The sequence below is a fragment of the Anabrus simplex genome, chromosome 2 (assembly GCF_040414725.1).
Source record: "Anabrus simplex isolate iqAnaSimp1 chromosome 2, ASM4041472v1, whole genome shotgun sequence".
In the NCBI taxonomy this organism is placed as follows: Eukaryota; Metazoa; Arthropoda; class Insecta; order Orthoptera; family Tettigoniidae; genus Anabrus; species Anabrus simplex.
Genome location: NC_090266.1, coordinates 180,303,272 through 180,328,808, shown reverse-complemented (window position 1 = coordinate 180,328,808; position 25,537 = coordinate 180,303,272). Strand labels below are relative to the sequence as shown.

The following is a 25,537-nucleotide window of genomic DNA, read 5'->3' as shown; positions in this document are numbered from 1 at the left end:
GGCAGCTTCGAATCCAAAGTGATGATTAGTTGAAAAGTGACATATTATAGAAGATCCATATATTTTAACTGGTCAAATCGTCACTGTCCTATATTTCCTTTATTATATTCTAAACCCACTAACTTTTTACATTTGAGATAATTTAGTAAATTAGTTATTAAGCTTATGAAAGCATATGTTTTGAAAACATAAGACAGAAGTTGAATTCTTCTACTGACTTTACTAAATAGAATACACATTATGTAACTATAGGTTTCAAAAGTTTTATTCTTGCTTAGTTGTTTACTTTTTGTATGTTTTACATGTGAATTTTTGTGGGTATAGATTTATGGTGCTTAAATAGTAAGGTATATACGCAGTATTTCATATTATTTATCAAGGTGACTTGGAATTAGTAATATAATATGTAGCCTGCTAAAGTCATGCCAGAGACAGCGGCTTCTACATGTGCCTTAGGTAATCATAAGTGAACAAGAAACATTGGAATTTTTACTAAAAAGGCCAAAACCAAAACAAAATAAAATGTAACATTAAATAAGCTTACATTTATCAGTAATCTTAAATCTAAATTACCATAAATTCTATAAACATTAAATAATCCAACTAATAGAGGTAGTGAAGCTAACAAGGTATAAAATAGTAAGTATACCGCGGCCTGTAGTCGCTCAGGTTGATACCCCCAACCCAGAATTAAAAGCAAAGTTGGAATTAAACTACTTTCAAAAAATAAATAAAAAGAAAACATACTTATTCTTCTAAAAGTGGCCTTAATTAACGTACAGCCTCAGCATTTGTCTGGCATGAAAATGGGAAACCATGGAAAATCATCATCAGGGCTGCCGACAGTGGGGATCGAACCCACTATCTCCCAAATGCAAGCTGATAGCTGCGTGATGCATGCTGTGTGGCCACTTGCTCGGTAATGTGTCCCTCAATCACCTCGGCCCTTTATTACTATTATTTCAGTATTCATGATATTATTAAGGACTTCCAAGCATGATTTTAGGAAAGGAAATGAGAAACTAAGAAAGCAATTCAGATTGTTATGACCTAGTACATCATATCAATCATTAATATGTATAACTGATACACAGAATCTATATACTGTATATACTGTAAGTTATTTTAAAAGGTAGCAATGTTCGGTAGCTGATTGTAAACCAAAAGGATACGAAGTATTGAATAAGAGTAGCTCCATTTGTTAATAGTCTGCCAGTTCTAAAAATAATAAATGAAGGGCAGTTGGAAGGAGCAAATATTTTGTCTCATGAGAAAAGTACCATATCAGGATTTTATGGAAATGTAGGACTGTTTGACTTTTTCATTCGTCAGTTTGAAAAGAACATATAATAAGGGTTCATAATAATAGGTTCATACTCCATGAAGAGCTGTTATGAATGCACTCATCCCCAATCACGCCAACATTGTGTCTATGAAAATTATTTATCAAGATTATGTCCATGTGATGTTAACATGAAGAATTTTGTCATGGTTACTGGATAGGAGTGTAGTGCTGCATTGTATATATTCTTTACCATTATTAAGACAACAAGATTGTTAAGGGGAAGAAGTATGCTACCTAATTAAGAGGAAACTACAGTCCAACTGGAACCCTTTGGTATTATATTCAAGAATTCAAAAGGAGTTTTCGTATTACTATGATAGTATCCAGGCTATTTTAATACAGTCGAACCTGCCCTAACGGACACCCTTATTCAGCGGACACCTCACTATATGGACAATTTTCCTCGGAACCGATTTTATTTTACATTAGACAAGTGTTATATTGGCCTCATTTAAGCGGACACCTCGAACTCCAGACAGCGGACATCGCCTTTTGTCCTGTCCACTTGACTTAAGCGGACACTTTACATGTTGCAGGACAATTAATTACGCCGGACCACATGTCATCCTTTCTTTTAAAATCATTCTTCAGACGTAAGAAACTCCTTTTTGAATGTTTGTACTATTTCGAGTCCAAGGGGAGAGAAGGTACATCGGAATTCAGTTCTACCTAGTGGTGTATAGGCCTATTCCGAGAATTCTAATTGCCCAGAAATGCTGCCAGAGTCTGTTGACTCGCAAGTTATCTGGGGATTTTCTTCCCTTCTTGCATCATTCTATTCATAACTCGGATTGTCTCTGATAAGGTCGAGCTCAGGTTGTCAACTTGAGAAGGAAAAGAAAAGAAAACATGAGCTAAATTTACACTGACGAAGCTTCACGATTACTTCAAGAAGCTGTAATGTTTGTAAATGATATAAAATCACTCTCTATTAAATACTAACACAGAAATGACTTACAATAATAAAAATAAAGATATGTATGCTTATATTTACGGTGGATGTTCTTTGTCATTAAAATGTTCGATTATTTTTACAAACTTGTTTTAGCAGACACCTCTCGTAACGGACATTTTTCCTCGGAACCGACGGTGTCCGCAGAAGGGAGGTTCGACTGTACAAACTTCTTTCAGTCACTCTATATGTTTTGTAAAAACTAATATCAGGTCACATATATCCTAGTGGCATATTACTTGATTTTATTCCATAATATGCCTAGTTTATTTATTTAGCATATGTCCTTTAGTTCCAGAAGTAACTGAGGACATGTTCGGCTCACCTGGTGCAGGTCTTTGTATTAGACGCCCATGGGCGATCTGCATGTCTGGTTGTTGGATGAAGACGAGGTAGGGAGAGAGTGAAACACAGCACTGGCACATAGCCTACTCCTTTGAATAATACCAAAAGTATGAGCATTAAATTTCATGGTTAGGCCCGTATTGATGGATATGACTTACTTTTTACAAACTTTAGTTTATTCTCCACCTAATCGATACATAGTTTTACTCTCACACAGTAATAATTTGGACTGTACATAGCTGTCATCCTCAGCTATTCGTCACAAAAATTGGAATTAGGAGGACATAGTGGTGTCATAAACAAAAGAGGGTTAAACCTCCTGAGTTAAAACTACAAATACAAACACACAAAATACGCATATGTACACACTAAAAAGTCCGAACATTCGACACTTGATAATGGTCAAGTGAATTTGGGATAAAAATTAATCAGTCAATCACTACTGATCTGCATTCAGGGCAGTCACCCAGGTGGCAGATTCCCTATCTGCTGTGTTCCTAGCCTTTTCTTAAATGATTGCAAGAATTTGAAAATTTATTGAACATCTCCCAAGGTACTTTATTCCAATCCCTACCTCCCCTACCTATAAATGAATATTTGCCCAAATTTGTCCTCTTGAATTCCAACTTTTTCTTCATATTATGATCTTTCCTAGTTTTAAAGACACCACTCAAACTTATTTGTCTACTGATGTCATTCCACGCCATCTCTCCACTAACAGCTCAGAACATACCACTTGTAGATGTTTATTCCCATAGGGAACCTGAAATATTTGTCCAGAATGAGTAAATTTATAATACCAATATAAATATAAATGGTCCGTTATTGGACATTATAAATGTTCCAGCTAAGTCATTCCTGGTTGCCAGCGTTTCGCCCCAGTGAGCTAAATTGGGCTCATCAGTTGGTAAATAGCACACCCACCAAGACGCATGGCTAGCGCATACCGTGGAGGCCACTGCGTAGTCTACTTGGAGCCATCGGCAGTGCCAATGCACTATGAGAGACTTAGTCTCATTACCAAAAATTGATGCCTGCCTGGCCCCCCACGGTATGCACTAGCAATGCATACTGGTGGGTGTGCTATTTACGAACTGATGAGCTCAACTTACACACTGGGGTAAAACACAGGAAACCAGGAATGAGGTAGCTGGAAAATTTATAATGTCCAATAATGGACCATTTATATTGGTATTACATACCACTTAGTCGAGCATCTCATCTCCTTTCTCCCAAGTCCTCCCAGTCCAAATTTTTGCAACATTTTTGTAACGCTACTCTTTTGTCGGAAATCACCCAGAACAAATCGAGCTGCTTGTCTTTGGATTTTTTTCAGTCTCTGATTCAAGTAATCCTGGTGAGGGTCCCATACACTGGAACCATACTCTAGTTGGGTTTTTACCACGGACTTATATGCCCTCCCCTTTACATCGTTACTACAACCCCTTAATACCTTCATAACCATGTGCAGAGATCTGTACCCTTCTTTAACCACATGAAGATCTTTCCTTATATTAACACCTAGGTACTTACAATTATCCCAAAAAGGAACTTTCACCCCATCAACACAGTAATTAAAACTGAGAGGACTTTTCCTATTCGTGAAACTCACAACTTGCCTTTTAACCCCTTTTATCATCATACCAATGCCTGCTGTCCATCTCACAACATTATCGAGGTCATTTTGTAGTTGCTCACAATCTTGTAACTTATTTATTACTCTGTACAGAATATCATCATCTGCAAAAAGGCCTTATCTCTGATTGGACTTCTTTACACATATCATTGATATATGTAAGAAAACATAAAGGTCCAATAATACTGCCTTGAGGAATTCCCCTCTTAATTATTACAGGGACAGACAAAGCTTCGCCTACTCTAATTCTCTGAGTTCTATTTTCTACAAACAGAGCCACCCATTCAGTCACTCTTTTGTCAGGTCCAATTGCACTCATTTTTGCCAATAGTCTCCCATGATCTACCATATCAAATGCCTTAGATAGGTCAATCGCGATACAGTCCATTTGACCTCCTAAATCCAGGATATCTGCTATATCTTGCTGGAATCCTACAAGTTGAGCTTCTGTGGAATAACCTTTCCTAAACCCAAACTGCCTTCTATCAAACCAGTTATAATTTTGCAAACATGTCTTATATAATCAGAAGGAATGCTTTCCCAAAGCTTGCATACAATGCATGTCAAACTGACTGGTCTGTAATTTTCAGCTTTATGTCTATCAACCTTTTTTTTTATACACAGGGGCTACTATAGCAACTCTCCATTCATTTGGTATAGCTCCTTCAACAAGCAATAATCAAATAAGTACTTCAGATATGGTACTATATCCCAACCCATTGCCTTTAGTATATCCCACGAAACCTTATCTATTCCAGCTGCTTTTCTAGTTTTCGACTTTTGTAGCTTACTGTAAATGTCATTATCATCATATGCAAATTTTAATACTTCTTTAGCATTAGTCACCTCCTCTATCTGGACATTATCCTTGTAACCAGCAATCTTTACATACTGCTCATTGAATACTTCACCTTTTGAAGATCCTCGCATACACATTCCCCTTGTTCATTAATGATTCCTGGAATGTCCTACTTGGAACCCGTTTCTGCCTTAAAGTACTGATACATAGCCTTCCATTTTTCACTAAAATTTGCATGACCGCCAATTATTCTTTACATCATGTCATCCTTAGCCGACTTCTTTGCTCCATTCAATTTCCTACTGAGTTCCTTCAATTTCTCATTACTTCCACAGCCATTTTTAACTCTATTTCTTTCCAACCTGTACCTCCTTCTTAGTCTCTTTACTTCTCTCTTATATAATATAGTGGATCTTTACCATTTCTTACCAACTTTAAAGGTACAAACCTATTTTCACATGCCTCAACAATTGCTCTAAACCCATCCCGGAGTCTGTTTACATTTTTATTTACCATTTTCCACCTATCATAGTTACTTTAAAAAACTCCCTCATGCCTGTTTTAACAGCCAAATGGTACTGCCTAATAGTCCTAATTTTAGTACCTTTCTTTCACATTTATTTTTAACTACCACATAAACAGCAGTAGATACAGGTTTAATGAATCTTGAAAATGATTTCAGTGTAGCTGTGTTCAAAACTGCACTTGTGTTGAATAAGGGTGATGTAAAATGCAACTGTCTATTGGTAATCCCGCCATAGATCACAGTAAAATATACATTATAAGAGAATATAACAGTGATGATGCAAATAAAACTGGTTAATTGTTGATGTGCTTGCCAACGGCCGTATTATGGAAGAAAAAAATCTTCTTTGGTTACAGTAAGTGAAGGATATCCAGGTATTATTAAAGCAAGTCTTTCCATCCGCAAAGGCATTAATGGGGGAATATTTTTTTGGGTTACAGTGGTGCACCCAGCACAGCTGTCAGTGTCGACTACAGCTTTGCTCTTTGAGAGTAAAACTATGTATTGATTAGGTGGAGAATAAACTAAAGTTTGTAAACAGTAAGTAATACCAAAAGGCCTGCTCAAAGCGTTTCGTCTCTATCAGAGGGCTGAATCACTAACACATGAACACTGCAAAGAGGTCTGGAAATGAATCCAGGCTTTTGGCACTCAAGAGTTATTAGAAATTGTATACGACCACCTCTCCTACCCTGCTGGCAACATTCTGATTATGAATTCATTTTATGCTAATGGGACTCGAACTGCCTAACCACGGTGTCAGACCATATAGACTTGACACCTTAGCAATCTTGGCCACCAGGCAGGCAATATGCCTAGTAAAATCTTATTAATGTTTTCTTGGATAAGGTATATACTGTATTCGATACTGCTGCTGTTATCTCATTTAGTAACCAGTTTATGTAATCCTCAGAAGCAAATATGGGGCAACAAAAGGCCTAGCATATGATAAAAATGGGGAGCCAATTAAATGTCAGGATATACTGACATTCACACCTGTTATAATGTGTAATGTTGTTGTTACAATATACCTTCAATTGAAATCAGGAGCACATGACTGAAAAATAATACATGCTCTACACCATGTGCCTTACACTTGAGTATGAGTGGCTGTGTTGGACAGGAAGAAAGTATCTTCTGTATCTTACGATTTATCCCATAAAAAATGCAGGATAAATTCATATTTTATCCTGTTAGGAGCACTTACGACTAAATCTTTTTTTTTTTTGCTAGTTGCTTTACATTGCACCGACACAGATAGGTCTTATGGCGACGATGGGACGGGAAAGGGCTAGGAGTTGGAAGGAAGCGGCCGTGGCCTTAATTAAGGTACAGCTCCAGCATTTGCCTGGTGTGAAAATGGGAAACCACGGAAAACCATTTTCAGGGCTGTCGAAGACTAAATCTAAGGCCCCAATTTTTGCTAATGTAATACTGAGATAAAGCTTCCATATATGGCTTATAGGACATATGGCTATCTAAGAGATGAGCTAAGTTTCGGCAAATACCCTGCAGGATTATCAATAATATCGTCACCATCATCATGGCTCGGCTAAGTTGTGTAATGGAGTACCTAGCCAAGAACTAAATTCTTCTAGAGCTGTCAAACCTCTTATCTGGCACTTGAGTTTTGAATTTCTAAGGGCTGTATGTCAATACTAAATTCTAACAAACAATTAATGAAGTTGAATGAATATAAGTCAAAACTTCCAGGATTTTCACTTATTGGCATTTACGGTAAAACAAATAGATATACAGTAACTGCATACCGGCACACTGAAATGTACAATAATTGAGGGGTCTAGTAAGAGAGGGAGCTATGCCACAAAACTTGAAAAATGGAGTTTTAGCCATTTCTAGTATCTTCCTCTCGTGAACTAGAACCATGTGGCATAGCTCCCGCATATTCTGCCACAGAGTTTCTAGGTTTTGAACTTCCATTTGACTGTGTTATAACTTCATGTTATTTTCTCTATGAACTTAGAGAAAAACCTGATTTTTTTAATACAATTTCACTGGTAACAATTAGTAACAAAACACATTGCCACACAACCTAGAAGAGGATCGTTGGCTAGTTATACTTACTCTTAAATAAACAATCACCACACAACCTAGAACATACCTACAAACACAGCAAATCTGACCCATCCCATGTACAAAGAAATGACAACAGGTAGGCACTCTCATTGACACGTTCTGATCTTTATCAATCTTGTTTGTTAATGAAGCTACAATGGCATAAGATAAACAATAGATCTAGATCAAAATGGATAATCAATTTTCACATGAGGCTTCAATTGTAGCAGATTTTCTCTCCAGAACATTTGGTACAAAAAATAGCTCAAATATTACCAAAAATCACCCTACGTCAGAGTGATCCAAAAAGAGCAAACTCTTTTCTACTAGTCTCCTATGTTCTAGCAATAAAAAGGCGGACAAAGATCAGCAACAATCCTTCTATGTAATTTAAGCAAAATATATTGTTTCTGTAATTCAAAATATTACCTGAAATATCTTCTAGTTCAGCTAACATATCCTGGGTCAGTAGTGGAGGCAGCCGTTTGGAAAAGAAGTCTTTTAGAGCAGTAGCTACAGCATTAACAGGAATGTCAAGGTCATGGATACTGAAATTAGGATCTGGAAAAAGAGAAAGTTTCTAACAGGCACACATACATATAGATGCAGACAACTGGACATTTCATAGAAGGTAAGATTAAAATCACAAATAATAAGAAACTATGTCCAAAATACTGAATAGGGTTAGGAAAATTATTACATATAAGGAGAATTCAAAATACTAAATAAAAGTTTACAGGATAAAATTCTAGGTCTGTTGTTTTAAATAATTTTCCATTTTTGATGATGTCTCCTCCTGTAAGTACTGGCCATTTATTCCTATGCTATGAATACATACATACATACATACATACATACATACATACATACATACATACATACATACATACATTCATTCTAGACTGCTATGCCTTTCAACATAGTTAAGAGTGAAAGCTTCTGTAACAGCCCTCGATTTGCAAATAGCCTTGTGACCTCCTCTAAACACACAACTTTTAGAGTAAAATTCTTAAAAACTGAATCTAACCATTGTTGTCTGGGTGTGTCTATTCTTCTCTCACCCTGGGCCAGATCCACTATACTCCTAGGTAACCTATCCTTTCCATTCACCCCACTGCCAGTGCCCATTCATATACACAGCTTCATTGAACAAGTTCATAACTAACTTGGCATTCACCTCTTCACAGGTAATCTTCATAGAACTTTTATTCGCAGACAGCTTTATGGCATTTCTGTAATGGTCTGGACAGGCATATACTTGGCTGGAAAAACATAGCTCATCTTTGTGGATCCATTGTTGCTCACGTCCGTAGGTTTAACCGTAAAGTACCCCCAGGTCAACAGCGAACAGGCGACCAGACATATATCTCTCCTGGTCAAGAATTTGTAAGCTACGAAGATGTTAAAGATGCAAGGCTCATCTCTAAAGATAATAGGCAACTTGATGTCTTTGGAGTGTACAGACCAGGAAATGGTAGCACAGATGCTGATTCAGAATTATTTGATAAGATAATCAGCTATGTTGGAAACGATATGGAAAGGAATGTGATAGTAGCAGGTGATCTCAATTTACTAAATGTCGATTGGGAAGGTAAAGCGAACGACATGAAGCATGAACAACAAATGGCAAGTAAGCTAATATGGGAAGGGCACCTGATTCAGAAAGTGATGGAACCAACTAGAGGGAAGAATATTCTGGACGTGGTGCTGGTAAAACAAAATTAGCTCTATAGAGAAACCGAAGTAATAGATGGTATTAGTGATCGCAAAGCTGTTTTTGTTGTAATTAAACATAAATGTCAAAGAAAGGAAGATATTAAAATTAGGACTATTAGGCAGTACCATATGGCTGATAAAACAGACATGAGTGAGTTTATAATAAGTAACTATGATCAGTGGAAAATGGTAAATAAAATTGTAAACAGACTCTGGGATGGGTTTAAAGCAATTGTTGAGCAATGTGAAAATAGGTTTGTACCTTTAAAGGTGGTAAGGAATGGTAAAGATCCACTATATTATAACAGTAATGTAAAGAGACTAAGAAGGAGGTGCAGGTTGGAAAGAAATAGAGATAGAAATGGCTGTGGACGTAAGGAGAAATTGAAGGAACTTACTAGGAAGTTGAATCTAGCAAAGAAGTCAGCTAAGGATAACATGATGTTAAGCATAATTGGCAGCCATACAAATTTTAGTGAAAAATGGAAGAGTATGTACAGGTACCTTAAGGCAGAAACAGGTTCCAAGAAGGACATTCCAGGAATCATTAACGAACAAGGGGAGTGTGTATGCGAGGATCTTCAAAAGGTACAAGTATTCAGACAGCAGTATGTAAAGATTGTTGGTTACAAGGATAATGTCCAGATAGAGGTGACTAATACTAAAGAAGTATTAAAATTTACCTATAACAGCAATGACATTTAGAGTAAGATAAAAAAGTTGAAAAATAGAAGAGCAGCTGGAATTGATAAGGTTTCGGGGGATAAACTAAAGACAATGGGTTGGGATATAGTACCATATCTGAAGTACTTGTTCGATTATTGTTTGCATGAAGGAACTTTACCAAATGAATGGAGAGTTGCTATAGTAGCCCCTGTATATAAACAAAAGGGTGATAGACATAAAGCTGAAAATTACAGGGCAGTCAGTTTGACATGCATTGTGTGTAAGATTTTGGAAAGCATTCTTTCTGATCATATAAGGCATGCTTGCAAAATTAATAACTGGTTTGACGGAAGACAGTTTGGGTTTAGGAAAGGTTATTCCACTGAAGACCAACTTGTAGGATTCCAGCAAGATATAGCAGATATTCTGGATTCAGGAGGTCAATTGGACTGTATCGTGATTGACATGTCTAAGGCATTTGATAGGGTAGATCATGGGAGACTATAGGCAAAACTGAGTGCAATTGGACTTGACAAAAGAGTGACTGAATAGGTGGTTCTGTTTCTAGAGTATGGTTCCAGTGTATAGGACCCTCACCAGGATTACTTGATTCATGGACTGGAAAAAATCCAAAGACTTAAGTCTACATAAAATCATGTAGATAATAACCACATTAAACGTGGAAAGTATTGACTAGGTGGTTTTTTATTAAATTATCCATGATATCTATGCCTAAGTGGTATGTTCCGAGGTGTCAGTGGAGAGATGGCATGGGAGGACATCAGTAGACGAATAAGTTTGGGTGGTGTCGTCAAAAGTAGGAAAGATCACAATATGAAGATAAAGTTGGAATTCAAGAGGACAAATTGGGGTACATATTCGTTTATAGGAAGGGGAGTTAGGGATTGGAATAACTTACCAAGGGAGATGTTCATTAAATTTCCAATTTCTTTGCAATCATTTAAGAAAAGGCTACGAAAACAAGAGATAGGGAATCTGCCACCTGGGCGACTGCCCTAAATGCAGATCAGTAGTGATTGATTGATTGATTGATTGATTGATTGATTGATTGATTGATTGATTGAAGATACAATATTAATGGATACAGCTTCATAATTCAAAGGTCCTATTCAGGACCAAACTACTACTACTACTACTACAAACTGGGACCTACTGTCCGTATTTGTCAACTTAATATAGAAGGCATTAACCGATCCAAGAGTGAAGCGCTGTCTAAAATGGGTGACACTGTAGTCTCAAATATCTATAAACCACCCAATGTCGAGTGGCCGAATCAAGTTTTAGAGTGCATCCACACCCAGCTGTCTATGTAGCAGACTTCAACAGTCATCATCAGGAATGGAATTATAGAAACGACGACAACAGAGAGGCACTAATGAGCTGGGTAGAAAGTAATGAAAATTTCCATGTTTTCGATGCCAAGGATCGAGGTACTTTTAAATCTGCAGCGTGGAGATTAGAATATTGTCCTGAACTATGCTTCGATTCTAAAAACCAAGAAGAAAAATCTTCACCAATCATCCGGAAAGTTCTCACCGACTTTCCTCATAGCCAACACCAGCCAGTCCTCTACGAGCTGGGTATCCACCTTCCTCTAGTTTCAACTACCTCATAACTAGGCTGGAACTTCAATAAAGCTAACTGGTCTGCTTTTAAAGAGGACCTTGACAAGTGTTTGCGAAGGATACCACCAAATGCAGGATATAAGAGATTCGTGGGAGCTGTGACATCTACAGCAAAGGAACTCATCCCTAGGAGCTTCCGTAGAGAGTATATCCGTGGAAGGAGTAACGAAACAGATAGCCCCTATTAACAATACATTGATAGTTGTGTTCACGAAATTGCAGATGCCAAAGTCATTCAAACAAAGATCATAGCCATCTTGATGAAAGGCAAAGCTAATGATTAACCAGAGAGCTATCACCCTATTGCCCTGCTTAGTGTGACCTAAATTACTACAAAAGATTCTTCTCAATAGAATTGGCTCAGAGATACTCTTGAAAATCCCAGTGGAGCAGGCAGGATTCAGACTGCACAGAAGCACTACAGACCAAATAATGTCTTTTACAACTTACATAGAAGCAGACTATCAGACAAAGCTTAAGACATCAGTGGCTTTTATTGATCTGGCAGCAGCCTATGATACAGTCTGGAAGGATGGCCTACTCTTCAATTTTCTAAAAGTGATACCATGTAGAAAATCGTTGTGATACTATTCTTACGTACAACATAATTTTATCAATCAACATTTCATCCACTCCACCATTTTATATGTATATTACCGCCACACATACACAGTTCTCTAGTCTAATTATATTCCACAATGTAATTTTGTCTTAAAATTTTGGCTAAGTGGGTCATCATCAGCCTAAAATAAGATGCACTTTGATTTCTACATTGATGATTAAAATTGCATGTTAAAAGTATAAAATGCCGGCCTGAATACAAAGTCCAGATGCTTCTATTGAATTCTATATTTCAAGTGCATCTTCAGGTAGAAAGTTGAATGTATGCATGTTGAACATTGGTGCAGAGGGTATCCTTTGTCGATGCAATCACCATCATTCCCCCACCCTTCAGCCCCGGCTTAAGACACTTCCCAACTCCCCGCCCCTCCCTTCACACGTCACCCGCTCCACCGGGTTGCTCCTCCCATCACCAGCTTTCCTCCCCTCCTATTCCTTGCCATTTCCATTACTTTAGTTGCACACTACCGGTCAAGTCGTTCACATTGCATGCAAGGTGAGTACTCTTTTTCTTCGTTTTTCACCATTCTTTTCTTTAAAAATCTCACGTTAGTTCTAATTTTTTCATCATCAGGTTCCATTGGTTCCAACTTGGATTGGGAATCCTCATATCACAGGAAGAATCCATTATATCGTAAGTAGTCGCATGGTTTTGCCTACATTTATTTTCTGTAATCTAATCAATATATGAAAAATGTTTCTACCTAATCGATACCTTTCTTTTTATTTAGCCTTTGGCCCCTTATAAAAACATTAATAATATCAGGACATCTTTCGATCGCTTTGCGATCATCATCAGCTGCTTACATAAAAGCTTAGATAAAAACAGCATACAACAATCACATAGCTGACATTAAAAAACTGGTGTTAGTACGGGACGTACGGGTGGGTGGGTGCAGAGGGGGCGGTTATTACTAGGACATTAAACTTAAAATAAATTAAAAATATTAATCTATGGACTAGAATGGTTTCATTTTAAGTCCCGAAGGCTTAATAAAATCACTTGTTTAAAAAACTAAAAGATTTTTTAGTGTTATGATCCTGAAGAACAGTTTTTTGCTAGAGTCTGTTTCTTCTTTACTTGACTTCTTGTTTCTTCCACATCACTTTTTGTACTGTACTATGAAGCGTGATTCTCTTGCTTATCCTTTTTTCTAAGTGGAAAGGGTGTGTCCACTGTTGGTTGAATTAAACAATTTTTGTATTCATAAACTTGTCAAGTCGGATAGCTTGTTGTACGATCCCTGTCAAATTTACTTCCTCTACTTCACGTAATTACGGGTGTGGGTCTGATTCTGCTGTCCTCGACCTTGTGTAATAGCGGACACCACCTCTTTGGAGCTGCTATTCAAACTAAAGCCAAGAGCATTTATGCAGAGTTTAGTTTATTATTGTGTATTTCAGTGTTAAATTTTGAAGTGTATAAAGTTTGCATTAAAATGTGTTTCAGAAACATGGTAATAGTTATTTTTTGTAAAAATAGTAAAGATCTCTGCTATTTTAAACCTAATATATGAGTAAACGGAAGCCTAACCCTATATTTTTCATATAAAACGACTCTTGATTTACACGAATTCGGTATGCGCTGCAAATCCGCGAACATAACTATAGCGTATAACGAGGTCTGCCTGTATGTTATGTTTATATATGTTTTAACTAGTGTTTTAAACAGACTAAAAATCCTTTATGTTAATGAAAAATTCTAATCCAGGACAACTCTAATAAACTCAATTCTTAAGAATAAAAATAAAATTTTAAGTGAGTGGAAGGAAAATAAGAATCATGGAGTGAAAAGAAAGCAGGAGTCGATTTTTGCAGAAGTGAACATTGTGGTATATGAGTGGATCAAGTGTGCTCGTGCAAAGGAACTGTGAGCATGTGGACTAATGTTACAAGAAAAAGTGCAATAAATCACAAATAATCTGAAAGTTGAGATTCTTAATTTCTCTCTCAGGCTGGATCATGAGTATGGGGATAACACAACGGAAGCATTTAAGAGACTTCATTCCAATTTCGAGAATATAGCAGTAAAGAAAAAATGTGCTAAATGTAGACAGACAAAGCTGAATGATTACTTCCCAAAGCCGTAATGTTCGTAAGGATTATTAGCTCTCATGCAAATATTTAGGTAGAAGTGATTTAGAATAATCAAAATAAACATATATACTTATACTCAAAAAGGTGGACAAGACCATCAATTCAGTTTTGGGCTGCGGTGCACATACACCTCCTCCTCCAATACTACATAGCCGAAACTAGCACCAACCGAAAGAATTTCATGAAAAATCCTTGGTGGGATCTAAGTGGAAGACTCGGCTCACAATAGATGAAGTGAACATTTATTTGACTAATATATTATATAGAACATCGCTTATATGAAAACATAAGAGATATTTGGAAAAAAAAAATCATAGTTGAAAGAGAGGAATTCAAAACTGTAATATTTACCAATGTTGCTGTTATTTTGAACTGCATGGGTAGCTAGTCTGCCTCTAACATAGAGGCACTGGGTTCGATTCCCAGCCACAGTAGGGATTTTTACCTGGATCCATGGCTTGGTTTGAGGCCCATTCAACCTATGTGACAACAACCAAGGACCTATCAGACAGTGAGAAAACAGGCCCAAACTAGAAAGCCAAGAATAACGGGCGAGAGGATTCATTGTGCTGACGACGCATTGCCTGGTAATCTGCAGGTCTTTGGGCTGAGCAGTGGTTGCTTGGTAAGCTAAGTAAGGCCCATCAGGGATGTTACGTTGTGGGGTTGGTTTGTTTATTTGTATTTTTATCCAGATCTGCACAGGATCCTCGCAAGTTGCTGAATGGTATGCACACAGACTTGGAGGAGTAAAAGATAAAAATTAAAATAAATTTAAAACAAAAGTAATGGAATGCATATCAATACTGCCAGGTGATGCGTGAAATACTTAGTTAAGATACGAAGTCTTAAGAGAAGTACAGAAATATTCTTATTTAGGTGATACAGAAGGTGGTTGTTCAGGATACGTCCAAAGAATTTTGCAACACCACTGCCATCTGTGAGGTTGAGATGAAGTGTAAGTGAAACTGTTGTTAGCCTTGCATTTCATATAACAGAGTGCCTGAGTGTCATGCATATAGTAGTAAAATAGTGGTGTCATGCATATAGCAGTAAAATGGTGCCAAACATTAACAAATAATGGGAAGGGATCATCATGGCTCATCTCCATGCACATTTCTTGTCTGACAATAATGAATGAAAATGAGGTCAAAACTGGTCCTGTACATTAATAAGACAAAAAAATGTACTGATTAGGTGGAAGCTTCCTATCCTTACATTTGTGAACAACCCACAATTATTCTGAAAATTTTCTCTTTTCTATAATGAAAGCCTTTAATCTGAATCCTAATTTAATTATACTGGGTGACTTTAACCTCTCTATATCTTGGAATTCCTCTGCACAAGGTGTCTCTTCAAATAGCCTCGACAAGTGGTTTCTCGACAATTATATTACCGGCCTAGGACTCCAACAGTACGTCCTTGAGAACACCTGTCTTTTTGACTACCTGCTCTGCTCCGTTGAGCCTTCAGCTATTTCTGTGGCACAAAATATTTTAAAATTAAACCACAAGTCTGTAGAGGCAACACTCTCTATCGCATCTCCCCCCCCCCCCCCAATGTCATTGACCCCATATCAGGAACTGTGTACCCATGTGGCGAAAGGTTGACTGGCAAGCTGTCAATCACACCCTTTCTCTTCTACACTGGCACTTGCTGCAAGTGGATGAAGTCCAAGAAGCAGTGGACCTGTTCCCTACCTGGACTTGTGCTGTGACCTTGTTCCCACTCGTAAAACATCTGCCAGATGCCCTCCATGGAAGAAAAGTGACACCAAAATTGCAGAAATTAATAAAATGAAAGACTGGAAAGACTGGAAAGACTGGAAAGACTAGAAATGATCGCCTTCTGAAGCCAGCTATAAAACTTTTTCTGACCTTCGCAAACACCATAAACAGCTTCTAAAATGGGATTACCAGGACAATCAATCAATCAATACTGATCTGCATTTAGGGCAGTCGCTCGGGTGGCAGATTCCCTATCTGTTGCTTTCCTAGCCTTTTCCGAAATGATTTCAAAGAAATTGGAAATTTATTGAACATCTCCCTTGGTAAGTTATTCCAATCCCTAACTCCCCTTCCTATAAATGAATATTTGCCCCAGTTTGTCCTCTTGAATTTCAACTTTATCTTCATATTGTGATCTTTCCTACTTTTATAGACGCCATTCAAACCTATTCGTCTACTAATGTCATTCCACGCCATCTCTCCGCTGACAGCTCGGAACATACCACTTAGTCGAGCAGCTCTTCTTCTTTCTCTCAATTCTTCCCAACCCAAACATTGCAACATTTTTGTAACGCTACTCTTTTGTCGGAAATCACCCAGAACAAATTGAGCTGCTTTTCTTTGGATTTTTTCCAGTTCTTGAATCAGGTAATCCTGGTGAGGGTCCCATACACTGGAACCATACTCTAGTTGGGGTCTTACCAGAGACTTATATGCACTCTCCTTTACATCCTTACTACAACCCCTAAACACCCTCATAACCATGTGCAGAGATCGGTACCCTTTATTTACAATCCCATTTATGTGATTACCCCAGTGAAGATCTTTCCTTATATTAACACCTAGATACTTACAATGATCCCCAAAAGGAACTTTCACCCCATCAACGCAGTAATTAAAACTGAGAGGACTTTTCCTATTTGTAAAACTCACAACCTGACATTTAGCCCCATTTATCAACATACCATTGCCTGCTGTCCATCTCACAATATTTTCGAGGTCACGTTGCAGTTGCTCACAATCTTGTAACTTATTTATCACTCTATAGAGAATAACATCATCCGCAAAAAGCCTTAGCTCCGATTCCACTCCTTTACTCATATCATTTATATATATAAGAAAACATAAAGGTCCGATAACACTGCCCTGAGGAACTCCCCTCTCAACTATTACAGGGTCAGACAAAGCTTCACCTACTCTAACTCTCTGAGATCTATTTTCTAGAAATATAGCAACCCATTCAGTCACTCTTTTGTCTAGTCCAATTGCACTCATTTTTGCCAGTAGTCTCCCATGATCCACCCTATCAAATGCTTTAGACATGTCAATCGCGATACAGTCCATTTGACCTCCAGAATCCAAGATATCTGCTATATCTTGCTGGAATCCTACAAGTTGAGCTTCAGTGGAATAACCTTTCCTAAAACCGAATTGCCTTCTATCGAACCAGTTATTAATTTCACAAACATCTCTAATATAATCAGAAAGAATGCCTTCCCAAAGCTTACATACAATGCATGTCAAACTTACTGGCCTGTAATTTTCAGCTTTATGTCTATCACCCTTTCCTTTATACACAGGGGCTACTATAGCAACTCTCCATTCATCTGGTATAGCTCCTCCGACCAAACAATAATCAAATAAGTACTTCAGATATGGTACTATATCCCAACCCATTGTCTTTAGTATATCCCCAGAAATCTGATCAATTCCAGCCGCTTTTCTAGTTTTCAACTTTTGTATCTTATTGTAAATGACATTGTTATCATACGTAAATTTTATTACTTCTTTGGCCTTAGTCTCTTCCTCTATCTCGACATTATCCTTGTAACCAACAATCTTTACATACTGCTGACTGAATACTTCTGCCTTTTGAAGATCCTCACATACACACTCCCCTTGTTCATTAATTATTCCTGGAATGTCCTTCTTGGAACCTGTTTCTGCCTTAAAATACCTATACATACCCTTCCATTTTTCACTAAAATTTGTATGACTGCCAATTATGCTTGCCATCATGTTATCCTTAGCTGCCTTCTTTGCTAGATTCAATTTTCTAGTAAGTTCCTTCAATTTCTCCTACGTACACTCTGCCTGCCTAGAAGTGAGAAGTAATAGCAAGAGATTCTGGTCTCTGATAAGGAACAGGAAAAATACAAAGCGTGTGCTAGATACAGTGACTTGGGGTGATAATTTAACCAGTAGTAGTAATAGACCGAAAATTCTCAACGATTACTTTGCGTCTAATTTTGTTGCACCTGTTCAGTTCCCAGATTTTATGTGTATTGATTCTGTTCCTTCTCATAGTATCAGTAATCTTTCCACCTCTGAGTCAGAAGTCCATTCTTTACTTTCCTCCCTGCCCAAAAATAAACCTACTGGTCCAGATGGTCTCAGTCCTGTCTCCCGTAAGAAGACTGCTACGACTCTTGCCCATCCTATTGCTGTTATAGTTAACCGTTGCTTCTTAACTGGCTACTTTCCTAATGGCTGGAAAATCACTATCATCACTCCGGTTTTTAAGAGTGGAAAGAAGTCTGATGTCAGAAACTATTGCCCGATTTCCTGTCATTCATCTGTGAAAAGATTATCCACCAGCGTCTCCTTTCTTTCACCCTTCCCTATATATCGTCTTAGCAGCATGGTTTTCTTCCTGGCAGCTCCTGCCTAACTAATGTGGCACCGGACAAATTGGCTGTGCGGTTAGGGGTGCGCAGCTGTGAGTTTGCATCCAGAAAATAGTGGGTTCGAATCCCACTGTCAGCAGCTTTGAAGATGGTTTTCCGTGATTTCTGATTTTGACACCAGGCAATTGATGGGGCTGTACCTTAATTAAGGTCATGCCACTTCCTTCCCATTCCTATGCCTTTCCTATCCCATCGTTGCCATAAGACCTATCTGTGTCGGTGCGACATAAAGCAAATAGAAGAAAAAAAACTGGCTGTACTTCTCCATTGTACAACATCTGCTCTTAATGCCGGTTCTCAGCTGTACGTGTGTGCTACATTGATATTGCAAGGGCTTTTGATACTGTAGACCATGCACTTCTTTTCTATAAACTCTCAGAAAGTTTTAATATCCATGGTCGCTTCCTAACTCTCCTACAGAGCTTCCTCAATAAAGAACTCAGCGTGTGGTTCTTGATGGGTTCAGTTTGATTCTTGTTGTTAATCCTATCAAGTGTTCCTCTATTTCGATCACACTTTGTAAATCCCCTATTGTTAGTAAATACTCGCTCCTCGGTGCCCCGTTCCCAACTCTAACAGAACAAAATGATTTAGGAGTGTTGTTTGACAGTAATTGTTAATTGTCCCCCATATACAAAAGATAATCTCATGAGCAATGTCACTTCTCAGTTTGTTGTATAGATTTTCTGACATCACCGATATCTAAGCCCTCAGAGCCTGCTATGTATCTTGCATCCTACCGACTACTGAATTTGCGTCTCCCATTTAGCCTACCTCTTCACCCACTAATCTGAATCACATTGAACGCATGCAGTCATTCTTCTGTGCCATTGTTAGAGCCAGAGTATCTGACTGTCAAAACTTGAGCAGCAATCAGATACTGTGTAAGTTAAACCTTCGCTCGTTATCTACTCGCAGGAAAGTAGCTGACCTTAGATTCCTATATAATGCTGTTAACGGTTTAATTTGTTCTCCTGAACCTGCATCCTTCTTTTCATTACATGTTCCAACTCACAAAACCAGGATCAACCCACCCCTTCATATTTCGTATTCCCACCTCTCTCTTGCTCAAAGAAGTTTATTTATCCACATTCCAACCCTCGTTAACTCTTTATCTTCTGACAGGAATGCTTCCCGTTTTTTTCTTCATATGCTTCCTTTAATCGATTCTTCCTTAACTTAACCCAGCTCATTTTCTTCACATTCCTTTTCTCTTTTCATTGCTGTCCCCCCTATTACACATAATGTAATTTTTTTTAAACGTACTATACCGTTACTTTTGTGTCATATCTGTATTTATCTTACTGTGCCTAGTTCTAAGTTCTTCTCTTTGTTTTAATTTCAATCTTTAATTTTCCTCGTTCTTTTCTTTTGCCTTTATGTTTGTTGTTAATTAATTAATTAATTAATTAATAAATCACTTTGGGAGTGGCGACCCCATCATACTAATAGCCTATATCTGCTTCATTCATTCCATCCCTGACCCGGTCAATGACTGGAAAACAGGTTGTAGGTTTTTTCATTTAGAGGAATGCTAAGAAAAGGTGCAAAGTATATCTGTTCTGCAAAATCTACGATTGGCAAATTTAATGAAAATTAGAGCTTTCCTCAATAATTGCTGAATATTTATTCATTCCAAAAATAAATATACAGAATGTTTCAAATCTTTGCTCTGTTAGGGTAAAGGTGGGAAGTAAATACTCTAACTAAATTTCTATAACATCGGGAATAGTACAGGGTAGCGTTATAGGGCCATTTCTATTTACGGCGTTTATCAATGATCTGCCGGCGACCTTCGATGTGAGGCCCCTTCAAACAACAATCATCATCATCATCACTGATCTGCCGAACAAAATTCGAACTGAATGCAGGCTGCTTGCAGATGACTGCATAATACACAGAAAAATATAGAATGCTGGTGATAATACGTTATTACAAGCCAATATAAAATATACTCCGTAAGTTTGCACTCTGTAACAAAATGTAAAAAAATTCTGGAAAATGCAGCCTTATAAGAATGGGAAAGAAACATAGGCAAGGGGACTTTCAATATTGTCTTCGATCAGATGCTCTTGTAGAGAGTGACTTGAGCAAGTACCTAGGAATCCACATAGAGATCTAAAATAGTACATCCACGTAGGAAGTGTAATTTCTAAAGCGTACAAGTCCTTACACTTTGTGATGAGTGTGCTAAAGGGCAGCAGTTACAGGGCAAAGGGTTATATATATCACTCATTAGGCCAGTCCTGGAATATGGAGCAGTCGTATGGGATCCATACCAAACAGGATTCATTAAGGAACTTGAGATGGTATAGCGAAAGGCTGCAAGATTCGTGCTTAACAATTTCAATCTTAGAAGTAGTGTGACAAGTATGATAGAAAAACTTGGGTAGGAGACAATGGGGACTAGAAGGAAACAAACACGGTTATATGCCATGTATAATAGGGTGGGCCGAAAAATCTTGAATTCTTTTTTCCAAGTCGTAATACAGCGGAAAAGTTGCAAATTGGGGAGAATAAAACGGGGTAAAAAAATAGAAACAAAATAGGTTCATTTCTTCCGGTCCGGCACGTGCTCTAACATTTGCCGAAATTCGGAAAAATGTAAATTTTTACAATAATTTTCTACCTTGCTTAACTTGTGAATCTTTAAATGTAATAGCTCTAGTCAACTCTTATTCGAACCATTAATGATTTAGAAAAAAGAATAGTTCAAACCGGTTAAGGTCTTTCGCTCGCGCAACAGCCATCAAATCTAACAAATTCTCGTGCTCGTCGTAACTCGCTCGGGTCAAAGACCCTGACGCTCCGCCCACCTACCACTCTCGCCACGCCACGCCAATGTTGTGTCAGTCTGCACTTAACCCTCGTGTTTGATGTGTGTTTCATTCACCCTTCCAGTTACTATTGTGGCATTTGCATCTACTGTATTTCAATGTATTTAATGTAATAGACAAGAAAAATGTTCCACCGATCAATACATTTATTGTGAATGAATTATTGCACTAGTACCGGTTTCGGCCTAACATGGCCATCATCAGCTAGCAAACAAATTTACAGTTATTAGACAAAATTACAAAGATGTTACGTTAGAGCATCCGGATGTCTAATGAAAAATGGAAGTAAAATATATTGCAGTATGTTGCGTTAAAATATCTCTGATTAAAAGTGGTGATGGTGTTAAACTAAAACTTATTGATTGAGCATGGACATGAGTACATAAACACATTAAAATATATATGCCAAATCATAAGATACTAAAAATATAGTACATTAAACACATTAAAACATGGTATATTTTAAAAACGTCTAATAAAATTTGAGTTCATGTTGCGTTGCATTCATTCTTCAATCCTCTTGTAGTTCTTGGTTGATTAGGTTGTATTAGGTGAATATCGAGAATGTTCTATGGCTGATATACTTTGTATTGGTATGTTATAAGAACTCTTGTCATTAAAATTTGAAAATTGAGTACTGTGCAATTCAACTGTTGATGTAGTCAGGTAAGATTTGTATATACAGCAAGATAGGGTTTTTTAGAGCAGTTGGTGGTAACACCTCTCTCGTCTATGCACGTTATATGGTTGTTATTGTTGTTGCTGTGGAGGTTGTGTGCCGATATGTTTGGAGATTTGTTGTGTTCTGCTCTAAAAAACCCTATCTTGCTGTATATATAAATCTTACCTGACTACATCAACAGTTGAATTGCACAGTACTCAATTTTCAAATTTTAATGACAAGAGTTCTTATAACATACCAATACAAAGTAGAACATTCTCGATATTCACCTAATACAACTTAATCAACACAAGAACTACAAGAGGATTGAAGAATGAATGCAACGCAACATGAACTCAAATTTTAATAGACGTTTTTAAAATATACCATGTTTTAATGTGTTTAATGTACTATATTTTTAGTGTCTTATGATTTGGCATATATATTTTAATGTGTTTATGTACTCATGTCCATGCTCAATCAATAAGTTTTAGTTTAACACCATCACCACTTTTAATCAGATATATTTTAACGCAACATACTGCAATATATTTTACTTCCATTTTTCATTAGACATCCGGATGCTCTAACGTAACATCTTTGTAATTTTGTCTAATAACTATAAATTTGTGTGCTAGCTGATGATGGCCATGTTAGGCTGAAACCGGTACTAGTGCAATAATTCATTCACAATAAATGTATTGATCGGTGGAACATTTTTCTTGTCTATTACATTGAATCCAATTAATACGGAATATGAAACTTATAAATAATAATTTCGATGTATTTGTTTTGTGTTATGACATTTTTGTGTAACTTTGTGACTTAACGGTGTTATACTACGGCTGTACCTAAGAAACTCATCACAAGACAGGTATTTGATTGCCATCTATTTGGTGCACCTAAAGACTTCATCAAACAAGCATCCTACTTGTGAGGATGTGGAATGACATCAGTAGATGAATAAGTTTGAATGGTAAGATGACAATATGAAGATAAAGTTGGAATTTAAGAGGACAAATTGGGGAAAATATTAGTTTATAGGAAGGGGAGTTAGGGACTGGAATACCTTCCCAACGGAGATGTACAATAAATTTCCAATTTCTTTGCAATCGTTTAAGAAAAGGCTAGGAAAACAACAGATAGGGAATCTGCCACCTGGGTGACTGCCCTAAATGCAGATCAGTAGTGACTAACTGACTGATGTACTCTAGTAGTAGTAGTAGTAGTAGTAGTAGTAGTAGTAGTAGTAGTAGTAATAGTAGTAGTAGTAGTAGTAGTGTAATTATGTTTTAACTTTACATCACACTACTGTAAGTGATATTGGGATATTTCCCAATTGCGATGTATATGTTAATAATAATAATAATAATAATAATAATAATAATAATGTCAATTACCATATACTGCCTGCACACGGGATGGAAATTGATGAGTAATAATTTTTCAAAAGGCTGGCAAATATCTCGCCACAACCAATCTGAGCATGGATCATGGCTGTATGGCAATGTCTAACTGGTCAATGCTTTTGTCTCATAAATCTGCCATACAGATGTAATGAATGTACCAGACAGAGTTTCATCACAAAACACAAAGAATAATCAATATAAGAAAACTTGAGAAGTGGCCCTCATTTAGTCGTAAAATTCATTTACTGATCTGCTCAAAATTTGGCAGGTCTAGTTACAGCAATAATTCATGATATTTTCAATTTCAATTCTACCAAATGATGGAATTAATTCTTAAAGAAGAATTTATTGCAAAGTTCCACCTATTCCATACGTAATTACATTATTTATACTGAGCAAGTTGGCCATGTGGTTAGGGGCGCACAGTTGTGAGCTTGCACTCAGGAGACAGTGGGTTCGAACCCCACTGTTGGTAGTCCTGAGGATGGTTTTCCATTTCACAACGGGCAATTGTTCGGGCTATACCTTAATTAAGGCCAAGGCCGTTTCCTTCCCATTCCTAGGCCTTTCCTGTCACAGTGTAACCAACATCTTTAAGAAACATAATATCAAAATTTCATATAGAACCAACAATAGAAATATGGAATAGGGCACAATTCCAGGTCAATAAACAAATCCGACATTTTCACAAAGTCAGGCGTCTATCGTTTCAAATGCAATAATTGTTTTTCCTCATACAGCGGACAGGCCGGGAGAAGTTTTAAAGTTAGATACCTTGAACACGTCAATGCCATGAAGTATAATAGGTTTTCGGCAATAGGCCAACACATCCAAGACTCAAAACACAATTTTAGTACAAGACCTAGAAATTCTTAAGAACATAAACAAAGGCCCTTTGCTTGACGTTACAGAAAACTGTTTTATTCATTTAGACCAATTTTTCAATCCCAATCTAAACCTCAACGAAATATCAGAAAAATCTAACATTCTTTTCGACTTCTTAATCGAAGTCTTTAGAGGCATTAAATCCACGAATAAGAAACTGATCTTTTACGCTCTGCACAACACTCTCCTACGCCGCATACCACCACCACCACTCCATTCCCCTGACCCAAATTAAACTCCACCTTCCCAGCCATTCCCCTCCCCCACCACTCCTGCCCCTTCCGCCTCCCGTCTACCACACTCCCAACTCACTCACGTCCATCCACGCTCAGTCCACACCTCTTCTCACAACAAACAACAAGTACGCTGAACAAGGTGAGTCCCATACTTTGTCATATGCGGCCAAGAATTTGCTTAATTCCAATTTCAAGCAATACGCTTCACAACTTAGTTTTTCTTACTGTTTAGGCTTCACTATCTATATTGAGCTGAGACAATTTTAATTTAAATTCAACCTCATTCAACCACCGAACTTTAGGTGTACCGGCTAAAAACAAATATCAGATGGCCTTGTCAACCACACATTATACTGGACCTTGACTTATATCTCCATTGATATTAACAGAAGTGTGGACATGAATTTTATTTCACTATCATATACATCAAGATTTTTACTCTCATTCACCGACTTTTATTATACAACACCAATGTACCATACTAGACTATAACGCCTGTAAGGCGTTACATCACTCCATCATATTTTATCTATCTATTGTTTATTTATTCCTAAATGTAAAATTGTAACCATTTGTACTTTGCATTGCATGTATATTGTACACAGTAATATGGTATGTATCCTTCCCATCTTGTAACTTCAAGCTGAAGATGACGCTACTATGAGTCAAA

The 25,537-nt window shown here is 37.4% G+C and overlaps 1 protein-coding gene across 5 annotated transcripts in view; it reads right to left on the bottom strand.

Annotated features, from left to right (window-relative positions):
• RhoGAPp190 (Rho GTPase-activating protein 190) overlaps positions 1-25,537 on the bottom strand; it is a 1,293,865-nt gene that overhangs the window by 147,448 nt on the left and 1,120,880 nt on the right. For all 5 annotated transcript variants that reach the window (XM_068226122.1, XM_068226123.1, XM_067140451.2 and 2 more), the window contains one exon: positions 8,109-8,240. In XM_068226122.1, the coding sequence (XP_068082223.1) occupies positions 8,109-8,240 (132 nt within the window). The remainder of the gene's footprint in view (positions 1-8,108; positions 8,241-25,537) is intronic.